Genomic DNA, 13,648 nt, shown 5'->3' with positions numbered 1-13,648 from the left:
GTCCTTTCCAGATTGAACCGAATTAAATTCGACAGGCACAAGATAGTTTGCTCATGTTAGGGACTGTTATTATGAGGAAACAAGTAGGAGAAAGTGCAAGTGAAAATAAGGTCGGGAACATTCTTATTTCTTGTATACGAGATAAATCCCAATGCATGCTTCTTGCATTAAGGATGCTGAGATTTTTTATGGGTACGTTTCTCGTCCTGTTACATTAGACAAGTAATGAGGTTGAGGCCGATACTCACTGATCGGTCATCCACTCGGGCCGGTTGTAAGAGCAGTTCGAGTTGATCCTCACAATTAGATAGTTCAAAATTCATAGATTTACCCGACTCTCTGAGGTAGAGTAGAGTACTGATGGCGTGGAGAAGAAGATTTTTGAAGGAATATAGGTGGCTGGCTATGTTTTTTACATGCCTTTGAATGCTGAGACCCAATTATTTAATCTTTCTTTTTATTGGGTTGTTTCAACCCAATTTTTATATTTAGCTTATACATTTGAGACGGGAACAAACATTTAAATTGAGTATCTTGATCTTGTGTACAATTTATAAAACTTTAAATCACTCCATTCTGGTTTATACACAAGCAAGCTGCTTCAATTCCACTGCTCTTTTTTGAACTAATAACACAAACACACAGCACAACAACAAACCGGAAAGATTCAGCTTCTGGGAGAGATTCGGACACACAGCCGATTCTTCATGACAGTGGTGAACTCTTGCTTCTCGGAAAGATCTACATCATCACCTTCGACAGGAAGCCACTCGAAATTCCAGATCAAATTGGCCACAAAGTACTCCAAATGAAGAAGAGCCAATGCAGAGCCTGGACAAATCCTCCTTCCAGCACCAAATGGCATCATCTTGATCTCTCTGCTCCCTGTTATATCGAAAGCCTCTCCAGAACTTGTGGGCAAGAATCTCTCCGGCTTGAATTCCATCGGATCCTCCCACACCTTCGGGTCCCAACCCATTTCCGCCACCAAGAAATTCACCGTGGCGCTACGAGGGATCAAGTAGCCGTCTAATTCGACGTCGTGTGTCACCTTGTGTGGCAAAACCAAGTGGCTCGGTGGGTGCCGCCGCAAGGCTTCTAATACCACTGCTTTCAGGTATGGCATTTTCTGCGAGTCCTCTTCCTCAATCATCTGTTGCTGGCTGCTTCTCGAGTCTCCCACGACGCTGATTATCTCGTTGTGAAGTTTGGCTTGGATGTGGGGGTATTTGACAAGATTAGCCATTATCCATTCCAATGCGGTGGCTGTGGTGTCGGTGCCCGCGGCGAGAAATTCGCTGCATAGACTCACCATTTCCGATTCATCCAGTTTCCTGTTTTCTTCGGGAAGTTGCAAATCTACCAGAGTGTCCACATATGCTAACAGTGCTTCATCGTCTTCTTGCTGATTAGATTCCCTTTGTTGATGTTTGGCTTGGAAGCGGGACCTGATAAGGGGAACAAACACGTTCTCCTGTTCCAGCCGCAGTCGAATGAATTCCTTCCACCGTTTACAGAACAGAATTTTCCCCAGTCGAGGCAGCAGATTGAGCACGTAAAATCGGCGGAAACCCAGAAGTAATCCTCGTTGCACCGATTCAATTTCCTTGATTTGCGTCTCCTGGAGCTTGTCTCCAAAGCACATGAGCGCCAGCAGGCAGAACATGGCGTACTGGAAATGATCGATTACCTTCGTAGAGGATTCCGATTTCGACGCATCCAGGAGACGATTGATTAGAATGGAAAGAACCCATCGGCGGGAGCTTGAGTAGCATTTAACCCGAGTTGGGTTGAGGATCTCGTGGGTTAAATTGCGACGTAGGAGACGCCACGTGGAGCCGTACGCGGCGGAGTTAATCGACTTCTGGGTTCTGTTCAAAATCTTGCTAGTGGACAGGGGAGGCGGACGGTCGGAGAAGACGGCGCCTTGCTGGATGAGGGCGATGTGGGCCAAGGAATGGCCGGCGACGAATATGAGCTTGCGAGGACCGATTGTCACCGTAATGAGAGGACCGTATCGAGTTTTGAGGCGGCGGAGGACGGATTCCAACTCGAACACAGAGCGGCGGAGCCATATCAAATTGCCGATGAGAGGCAAACTCGGTGGTCCCGGCGGCAACTTTTTCTTTGACGGATTGAAAAGGAAGCTGAAAATGGCGGCGATGCACAGAGAGACGAAGATTGAGAACCAGACCGCCATGTTCAACTACGGAATCAAGGTTCCAAAATCTCAGTGAATTGATTTGGAATCTCGATTCTAGATAATTACAGTACTTGGATTATTCGTTTACACGCATTGCTTATATTATATTATATTATATAATTGCAATTTTTGAATTATGTGGGATATATTTTTATTTAATTTACTATACCTTTGTTTTTAGAGTTGGGAAAGTGAAAATTGTATTTTTTGCCCTGCAATTTATATGTTTATATTTTTTTTATTTTCGATCAATGATGGTTTTAATTAATTAATTCAATTTTTTTGATTTTAGTCATTTTTCATCCTAACGCTAATATAACATCAGAAAATGATTAGAATATTTTGGAAATGCTGATGTGGGGACAAACATTGCTAAAATGTCAAATATCACGTCAACATTCCCAAAAAAATGACTAAATTGAAAAATAAAGTGCAAGTTAGTGGAGATCGATAATATAACGAAAAACGTATAAGTATGTAATTTCTCCTTATATAATGTATTTAAAGTTTCAATTTAAAAAATGATTTTTTTTAACACAAGTGTAATTACTAATAGATTTTATTTTTGAGAATGAGAAAAGTTTTGTAAAAAAACATATATGAGATTGTCTTTCGGGTCAATTTTGTGAAAATGATATCTGACCCGACCCAATATATGAAAAATATTACTTTTTTATGTCAAAAATATTATTTTTTAATATAGTTATGGACCTGATCAACACATCTCAATAATATATAATCGTGAAGTCATCTCATAAAAGTCTCCTGTAATGTCATCATCTATATACCCAGACAATACATATAATACTTAATACTTATTTTTATATTTTTTTATTGAACCGTATCTCTTAAAATAATCCAGTGTTGTTTTAAAGAAGAAACATTAGTAATTATTTTAAATAATTCAATATCTTTAAAATTTCTTTTAATTGTTTCCTATATATATTTTTTAATATAATATTTTTATTTCACCTAGTCTGGATTGTAAACATTAAATTATCGAACGCAAATTTATACTTTATCCATTATTTTGCACACATGACAATTCTCCAAAATACCTATGGATCAAGATTCAAGAGGGTGTCTTTTATAAAATGCAAGTGTGAGCTTTCAATGGATAAATATTAAGGCTGCGATTGGATTTCGAATATTTGACATACATGGATTACAAATGACTAGATATGCGAATGAATTTGAAATTGAAGCAAAAAATACATATCTAAGCGATACAAGAGATTTCAAATCCTTCATTTTAATTTTGAGCCAAATGGATATAATGAATTTGACATGTGAATTTGAAATTAAATCCTTCGATCCGAATCCAATCTAAAGTTTTGTAGTAGAATCAAGCCCTTTTTCTTTGTGCAGTTTTGGTAAGAAAGAGGAAGAGAGTGACTACAAAGAGAAGTGTCACCCTCGTTTGGGGATTGCATATGAGTTTCACTTTCTTCGTTGTCGATGCTTTAATTGAGATTCGGAGAAAATTTTCAAATCAATAATGAAATGAATTTAACATGACAAATTAATATTTTAAAAGGAATTATTTATTCGTACGTCAAATATGCCACAAAGAAATCTATTTTTAAAATGATAAAATTTTTAAAAAAGAATTACGTAGATTAAATGTGCATGGTTAAGAGTCTAGGATGAGTGATCTTTTGAAAAGTTCTCGTATGTAAAACTATTGATATTAAGCCATTTGATTTGGTTGACTAGATGAGCTATAAAACATGGGCACCATATTTTAATAAGTAAGACTGTCTATGATAGAGACAAATTATCAATAGTGAAATTATATGATTGATCTCGAATTTGAAACGAGACAGTACAACAGTGAGGCACGTCCCACCACGAAAGCTTGTTCCATTGGACCCAAATAAGTGCAACCCCTCGTGTAAACTCACATTTATTGGGGTGTATTCAATTTAGACTTTTGATGACTTTTAATGGCTTTTTCAAATTATAGACTTTTATGGATTTGATAGATTTTTATTGACTTATACAGAATCTCATAGGATTTATAAATAGATTTACTTGGATTCATGTAGACTTTTTTGCAAGATTTTTATAGACTTTTGTGAATTTTTTTATAGAATTTTATAAATTTTATACTTAATTATAACATATTATGAACTAATAATTAGTTGACATATATAACATATCCAGTTTGAAATATTTTTTCAATATTTATATTAATAAGTAAATTTACTTATTTAAAAGTTAAATTATTTAATCTTTACGTATGTATATGTGTGAGTTTGTATGCATGTTTGTAAACTTTTAAAATACATCAATTGATTAATCTGTAACATTGTTTTTGAATTGATAATATATATGTGAAAAAAATATTATTTATCACTTAGGTGGATATAATTTTGTATAAAAATATCATATCTTATACATTAATTGAAACTGTTAAAAAGAATTTAAAAATCATGGTTGTTGCGAGCCTATTCAATTATTAAGAATTAAGCGGCATTTTTTGGACCATCTTTTATTATTATTGAATATTACATTAATTTGTATAAATCATAAAATAAAAATCACAAAATCAAATCTAGAATCCAAAATTTCTTATGATATTAAAATAAAAAATTATTAAATGAAAAATCAGTCAAAAAATGAAAAATTTGATAAGGAAAGATGAAAATATAGAGATACATTTCGAAAATTTAAGAGAGTGATAGAGATAGATGAGAGGAGAGAAGATAAGAAGAGAGGTGATGTGAAGCGACAGAGAGAAATAAATAGCTTGTGTATGAGTTAGAAGTTTTAAAAATCAATCCAAACTTTTGGGTTGAACCAAATATAATTTTTAACAATTTATAGTTGTATCTTAGGCTTTAATGTTTGTATGTTAACAAATTACATGAAATTATTAAAAGTCTATTGAAAATTTGAATACCTCTAGATTTTTATGGAGTTTTTAAAAGTCAATGTTGAATACCACTTGACTTTTTAAAACTCCATGAAAGTCTATTTTGAATACCATCAGACTTCTATAGAGTATGCAAAAAGTCTTGATTGAATACCTCTAGACTTTTAAAATCTACAAAAATAATTAAAAATCAATAAATCTCCTATATTGAAAACACCCCCTTAGTGTGGGTTGCATGCTGCTACAAATATAAACAAATAAAATTCCGTCTTAGCTAAAAGTTATAACTTTTGGTCTAGTGATAAACGTTCGATTCTACAATTGGTATCAGAGTCAATGTCATTAGTCTTATTCCTGTGGATTGCAAGGTGTGAAATTATTGAGGGGATGATTGTTGGGGTTGGGGTGCAATAATTGACCTACTAAGACCCCCAGTCGACATGTGACGCTTAGACTGTCGTACAGTTTAAAAGATTCAAGTTGTATCATTAACATCAGTTATAACCTTTTTTTTCTAAATAACATCAGTTATAATGATTAATTCTACAAACTCTTATAATACCATCGTACCCCTTTTTGAATCCTTTTTCCATTTCAATTCATTATTGTTTTACTTTATAACAAAAGCACCTATTTTCGCACTAAATGACGGAATTGTTGCAACTTCTTTTGCAAATTTATTCAAGCATGTTGTAGAAGAATATTACTAGGGACTTAAAAGTGATTTTTTTTAAAGAGGATACGTGAAAATTTTAATTGAGATAAGAATAAAATTTTCAGAAAATGTGAAGTATAGTGAAGAAAGAGGAAGATAACAACTTATTGGTTTCACATGAATGGAACAAAAAACAAAGAATAGATGTGTAAAAAAAAATTTAAAAAAGAAATCCCGGGTTTGTGTATAGAAGCGTGAGAAAGTATTATTCTTCACTTTGTTTATGGATATGATCGACTTATCTCACGGATATAAATTTGTTAGATTGTTTCACATAAGACTTCCTTGACAAGAAATTATACATAGCTATTCGAGTGGAATGGATTATTCATTAACTTTTCTATGGATTTTTGCAGTGTTCTAAAATGCGGCTAGGCGCCGCGAATTCTATTGTTTTGTTTTTGGATTTTTTTTGGGTTTTAATTTTTGAAAGTCCAATTAAAACAAAAACGAAAGTAAACTGATACCCTAAATGTCCAATATGAAACAATTTGTTGGCTTGTGATTGTCCTAACACACCACTCTTATATTCATCTTCATTTGAGCATACAAGAAAATCGAACCAGACCTTATACGTAATTTTTTATTTTGATTTATCTTCATCGCCTCTATCTCGCTTTTTTTTTCCTTCGATTTCTGCTTATAAAAATAAAAAATCAATACTTCAATTTCTGCTTAAAGGTCAGGAGATCGATACTTAATGCAATTGATAATGTCATAATAATGCTTTGATTTCTGCTTAATTCTTCTATTTCTGCTATCTTTTTTTTCTATATTTTTTATTTTTGTTGATTGTGATTTCTGAATAAGATGAGTATTTTTCTGTTAAAAAAAGATTGAGGTTTTTTTCTTTTTCTAAGATTTAGAATAAGCTGTTTTGTCTTTCAAGGAAGCAAAAAGCTGGGATGATTTAGAAAATAGAAAGAGTTATTATGCAGAAATATATCCTGTAAGGATGCTGAAATTCGTTTAGTTCAAACACATTCGAACAAATTTGGGATTTGATAAGCTTCTCCATATTGGAATCTGGTGATGAATATTTGCTTTAAATGTCTTTTTTATTTGATTGCGATTATAAACGCAGGATGGTAGTCGGCTGTTAATTCAGCAGTAGAATGTCTTGCTCAAGATCTCCATCACATAGCATCCAAAGAACCTGATTATATTCTCAAATATTTTTTCAGGTTATCACAATTAAGTGATTAACAATAGATAACAATGGCAAGTAATCCATCGTCAACCTCACCCGTCACTCAACCAGAATATGAGCTTCTTAGGAGAAAGTCAAATTACATCATATGGGAGTTTGGGATGTTAGATTGATCATAAGAACCTTGAAAAAGTTAAATGCAAGTTCTGTGGAAAAATGATGTCCGGGGAGAGTATAGGATCAAGGAGCGCATAGGAAATACACCTGGTGTTTCACTATTTTCATAATCGCAAGTGTACGATATCAAGTTTTAGGACTCGATTAAACAAAGATATCGTTCTCACGAGGAGTGTAATTTAAAAATATATTAATTAACATAATTAGAATAATCCAACTTTATTTAGAAAATTAGAATGAGTTTTGTTTCTTAGCTACCAATCAAAATTTGATCAAGCACAAAAACTCGATTAAAATTTATGAGAAGAGGAATCTAGATGTGCGATTTCACTTGATCTTCGCTATATTAAATTAAAGTTGACACATATATTCATAAATTCAACCGTTTAATACCCAATAATTCTCAAATATTCTTACTCCCTTTCTCGAGTAATAAATAAGAATTAATTATCTAATATTGATTTCAATATTTCTATTAAAAATTAAATATTAAAAAGTTTAAACATCACAATAATTCTTTTAATAAGTTCGATGGAATTATAGGCCATCCGAAGCCTATAAACACCAACGATATATTTTCTACGATCCTATTCAAAATCCCTGAGTGATAGATCTCAAATAAATATGCAATTCAATTGTTGATCAAGTAATTGAAAGCAATTAATTCCGGAAAATATAAATAAATCAAGAAGAAATTCAAATATATAAATAAAAAATTCATCAATATAGATTCAACTAAAATGCGTCGTCCTCTAGATAATTATTTTTAGTTCATGAATGGAAAACAAAAACAATAAATCATGTCTTTCAACATCAATAAATATATAAGAAACGGATAATAATTGAAGAAAGAAGATTGAATCTGAATCCGCGACTCCGTCCCATGCATATTTGTTTCATTCCTCACCAGTCACCCTCGCTTCCCACATTTCTTTCTCCTCAAAATTCAGTGTATAGCGCTCCCTTTTTTTCAACGAGCAGGTCTTCTTTCTTTTTTATACCTCCAAGATCATCGAGAGCCCACCAAAAAGCCCATTTGGATGATTTATTTTTTTTAATGCAAAACCCATCCGGCGCTGGGGCGCTCCTAACTCGCGCTGCAGCGAATTGAGATCTCACAGGAGCTCGAGGAGATTTTTTCTGATGCATTCTGTTGGTCTTGGGCGCGAGGAGTGCTCGCGGCCGCGCGCGGTGCGCTTTGTTCTGCATGCTTGATTCATCCTGTCGCGTGGCTGTGTCGTGCTTCTTGCACTGTGGCGCAGTTGCTGCTGCCCTATGCTTCATTATTTCTTGCAATCGACTCAAACAACTACTAAAACACGTAAATTCGCTCGACACTAGCATAGTCCATGCCAATTCTTAGGGTAATTTAAGTGCAGAACTTGCACTTATCACCTGGAAATATATTTGGTTGTCGAAAAACATCTCAAGAATACCTCAACAAGTGTAAACATGTTATTAACAAAATAATGGAATAAGAAAATTGTAGAGCAGAGGAGAATATTTCTCTAGAAGAAGAATAAGTAACTCCTGAAATTGAAGGGATATATGAAATTAAAGAACCTCTTCCACTTGGGCACATGGATAGATATGCATTGGTGATTGCTACAGAAAATGTAATTTAAAGTAGGAGTAAAGTTCTTCGCCAAAAAATATAAATGAGGCTCTTTTCAAAGAGAAAACTCATAAAATTCAACAATATGTCGGGAGATGGGCTTATGAAAATGGAACTTTATTCAATATTCTTGATAATGATATATTCAAGTAACTAAAAGAGGCAGTAGGTCAATTTGGATTAGGGTTCAAGCCTCCAACTTAATATCAACTTAGGGAGCCACTTTTGAAAGCCGGAGTTTAAAGAACAAAGCAATTGTTGAAGAAGCACGAAGAAGAATGGGCAAAGAATCTCTGATCGATTATGACTGATGCATGGAATGATAGGACAAAAAAAAATATATATATTAAATTATGTGTTAATTGCAAGGAGAATAATACATTTTTAGATTCTAAGGAGTCTTCAGACGAGGTACATACAATCAGACTTATTTTTTAGTATGTGAACAAGTGTGTTTAACAAACAGGAGCTCAGCATGTTGTAATAGACAATGCCACCAACAATATAGTTGCGTCTAAATTGATGAGAGAAAACCGACATGAGATCTTTTAGAATTGATATGAAACACACATCGTTAATCTCGTGTTTGAAAGTATTGGTAAACTTCCAAGATGTAAAAAATTTATTGACCAAGCCAAGTTTTTTACAATTTTCATTTATTCTTCCAATATGACTTTGTCATTTATCAGAAGTTTACGAAGAAGAGAGACATAGTGTCACACCCTTTTTTTATACTTGACATGATTATCATAATCAAAATATGATTTGAATGATATATCTATATTATGAAACAATTCAAACAAAGGGCATCAATTTGACGGTTTATAAAATTTTTGGCATGACTTCCTTATATTTTGTAAACACCAATAACTCAAGCAACAACAAAAATACGTACATATATTTGTATTCTTATAAACAACCATACTCGGTATCATTATACACATAGACATAACATTGTAAAATTTGTTTCAAACCCTGACATTGCATTCACTATAATACATATGCGGAAGCTATAAAATAAGACGCCCATGTTCTTGTCGAGGTAAGGCACGTCACAAGCATCCCTTGGCGAACCGGCATCCTATGTATATCCATTACATGATCCTGTAATACATGATCAGCTACGTGAGTTTATAAAACTCAATAAGTTGGCACTTATACATATCAATATGCATACAAAGAACATACATATCAAGGCGTGATCAATAATGAATCTTTAAACCATGTCATATCATACCATATATTCATGTTCATTTTTGTACTTGAGTCTCATTAGTTGACATATACTACTGTGCTAGCTTTATTATATAGCTACTACTGTGTTGGATGTCAGGGAGCACCTTTGACAACCCCACGTCCCATGAACATATATAGGCCAATAGGTTTGGTGGACTTAAAACCACCCATGATGTCAACAAGCTCGTATATCATATAAAAATCAGTTATTTCATTTTTCTTTCATGTTCATGTTCATGACATAGCACTCATCTTCAATATTCATGAATGTCTTTCATATTTAATACCTAACAATTGAATATGATGCTATGTTTTCATCAATAAATATACTAACAATGTACATATATAAATAAACAATGGGAAGCATTTGAAATTCATAATATTACTCATTTACTACTTCAAGAACATGCCAACTTACAGTCCAAGTGTACGAATACTAGTTTGAGACGATGTTTCTCGTTCCTATACTGTCAAATATATCAATAGTTCAGTTACTATGTCTCTACTAGGTGAAAGCTACTCCTCTACATGTATAACAACCAAAAGAGATGAAAACTTACACCCTTAGAAAGTTATTGTGATGGAGACCTTAATTCTAACTTCAAAATGATGAAGGAAAAGAAGAAATGAGTTTTGGATGATGGGTCTTTGTATTTCTTTCAAGTTTTTGCTGGTATAGAAGTGGAGAAACTGATGAAATGACTTAGAAAATTGATACTTATCTTTTCTTATGCAAAACGGCGCTCGGGCGGTCATTCTCTTCCGCCCGAGCACGTAACCTTCGGCCCAAACTTTAAAAATTTCATGTAATGGCGATCAGGCAGTCATTCTCTTCCGCTCGGGCGAGGTACTTTCAGGAAAAATATTGTATAGGGACGCTCGGGCGGTCATTCTCTTCCGCCCGTGCGCGTAGCATTTGGCCCTGCACACTGTTTCATCAAAGATCACTCCAGAAACGTTTTTTTCTTTCACAATCGGAAAAAGTGGTTAACATGAAAGTTATCGCCCTATGTCTTGGCTTGCATCTCCAATTAATTTCATGTCATTTGAAGGTTTGAGTAAAAAGTTATGCTTATTCTCCCAACATGTGTCAGTGAAGGAATGACGATATAGACGACACATTTCGGGGCACTTTTGGCTTGTCTTCCACAATGATTTGGACAAAATCCAAAACATGAAAGTTGTAGCATTATATCTTAGCTTTCTAATGGTTGTAACCTCACACAATTGGATCAATATTCAAATCATTATACTAAAACCCGTAAGAACTATCATATTTTCATCTCATTTCCTACATTTCCCATTACACTACTTTTACCTACACATCTTACTATCACTATTTAAACACATATTCATTCTCAATACACTATTGACAATCTAGAAATCATATTCAATCTCAATATCAATACCTCAATCAACATGTAAAACATAATGAGATAAATAACTACCTAATAAATTGTGGGGACCCGGACGCTAATCATCTTTGGGATTTAATTATCAATTAAGATAAACAGGGTCTAAAAATTTTTCTTTAAAATGCGGAAGGTAATGGAATCAATCTATTATACATCTCAGTATAAAAGTACAATAATGTACAACAATTATTCAAACTAGTCTAAGGTTCAACTACTAAATTTCAAGTATTAAACCAATTCGACAATAAGTTCGGAATCACCACTCTAACTCATCTTCTTGACCCCGATCCTGTCCCACCTGTTGTCATGCACACATACAAAACAAGACAACAGCCGGATACTCCGGTGAGAATAAATCCCAGTATAAAACATGTATACATGCATATACACAATATAAATCATAAAGCATATTATCATGCATAAAATTCATAACAATATGTTTCATAGTCTAGGAAACCAAATCAAAATAAGCATGCAGTAACAATGGATTCCATAATCTCTGGAATCAAAATAAAATAAGCATGCAACTCAATTCAATTCATATCTTGACTCGACTCGACTCTAACTCTAGGGATCCCGGTGTGAATAAGACGTCACTGTCTGTCACCTACCCTCACAATCGGGGTAACTGTACGTCTTATTCCTAGACTTCGGTCATGTCTGTATCGAATGTCTACAATCGGAGTGAATCTGATCCGAAGCGTCGATACCACCGAACATCTAGTTTGGCAAGTCTGCCAATGACTCTCCTATGTCAAATGCTTGAATATAAATCTATAAACAAGGCATCGTCATATCAAGAGATTTGAATATAATTCTATAAACAAATCAATTATATCAAAAGGTAAACAACAACCCTAGTATGTGATTTTGTTGGGCAACTCAAATTGAATCTCATTTGAGTTGTGTCTTCCCCAAAACAAAACATGAATTATACCTTTGTCTTCCCGGTCTGACGAAGACGAAGTCTTGTATTCCAATCTGTCCATAACCAGTCTGGCAATGACAATCGTATAAATACAATATCAGTATATAATTCAATTCAAGACCTGTTCTGATCAATACTCAAATCGGTATATAATCTGATCCATATCTGAACAAGATACAATCTAATTCATATCAATGATATCATGATACAATCGAAATCATTACTGAATCTGATCAATATCAATCTTCTGATGTTTCGACGGCATAACAATACAGTCACGATAACCCCGTCTATCTCAACATCACAGATATAATACCAGAATTCATAACCAGTATCAGTACAACTCATAATCTGAATAATAACACAACTCTGATATAAAATCTCAACTAAATCAACTCTGAAATTCATAACAATTCCATAAACAGTCTATTCTTTAATCTGACTTCAGTTATACCATGTCTACTGTAGCAGAAACATCATATATGATTCATATTCAATTCTGATAATATCATAAATTCAAATCATGTCTAAACGTAACGAAACTTACGTCCAGTTGTAGCCTGCGTCGATAGGAACACAGTACTGAAGTCGAATTCAAAAACAGACGGACGGATTTCTCAAAACTTAAATTTCTCAAGTACAAAGAAGCTTGAGGATTTTCTCTGAACTTTGGATCCATTTCCACTGTAATGGCCGAAGGAATGAAGTAATATATATACCACATGCATGCTAGGACAAGTGGCCCATTTCTTTCTCGCGCACGTCGTACCGCGGGTGCGCTCCATGTATTGATATGCATCAACTTTCCCCAAAGCCTGGACCGCGGGTGCGCTCTGTCTTTTAACGCGGGTGCGCTGACCCTACTGGTACAACACCGCGGGTGCGGTCTGTCTAGCACCGCGGGTGCGGTGTCACTTCCGTAATTAATCTCCAACTCTCTGTCAATCAACCGCGGGTGCGGTCTTGTTCGTAGCGCGGGTGCGCTCATGCTACTGTAATTCTTCCACAATTAATGAGCTCAACCGCGGGTGCGGTCCTTTCCTTACCGCGGGTGCGGTCTATATTTCATGCACCACTTCATAATCTCATTTAGTACTTCTCATTACATGTCATGCATACTCATATCTTCCGAATATCACATCAATGAAGATTAATAAATCTCGAGCCTTACATTTCTCCCCCTCTAAGAAATGATTTCGTCCTCGAAATCACAAGTAATCAATTCAGATATATTAGAAGAAACGTATACATAGTTTAAATCAAAACTCCTCTCAATGAATCCATTCTGAAATCTTAATCTCATGACAAGTTCTGTCTTTCAGATAGTCTCT

General features: G+C 34.4%; 1 protein-coding gene across 1 annotated transcript; it reads right to left on the bottom strand.

The window, feature by feature from the left end:
- Positions 1–483: 483 nt before the first annotated feature.
- LOC142547626 (cytochrome P450 89A2-like) lies at positions 484–2,322 on the bottom strand. The gene has a single exon (XM_075655998.1). It carries the CDS (start codon positions 2,198–2,200, stop codon positions 668–670), a length of 1,533 nt encoding a protein of 510 aa, XP_075512113.1. The 5' UTR covers positions 2,201–2,322; the 3' UTR covers positions 484–667.
- Between the last annotated feature and the right edge of the window lie 11,326 nt (positions 2,323–13,648).

Source organism: Primulina tabacum, chromosome 5 (assembly GCF_025594145.1).
Source record: "Primulina tabacum isolate GXHZ01 chromosome 5, ASM2559414v2, whole genome shotgun sequence".
Classification (NCBI taxonomy): Eukaryota; Viridiplantae; Streptophyta; class Magnoliopsida; order Lamiales; family Gesneriaceae; genus Primulina; species Primulina tabacum.
Note: the sequence above shows the minus strand (reverse complement) of the source record. Positions and strands in the feature narration are given on the sequence as shown.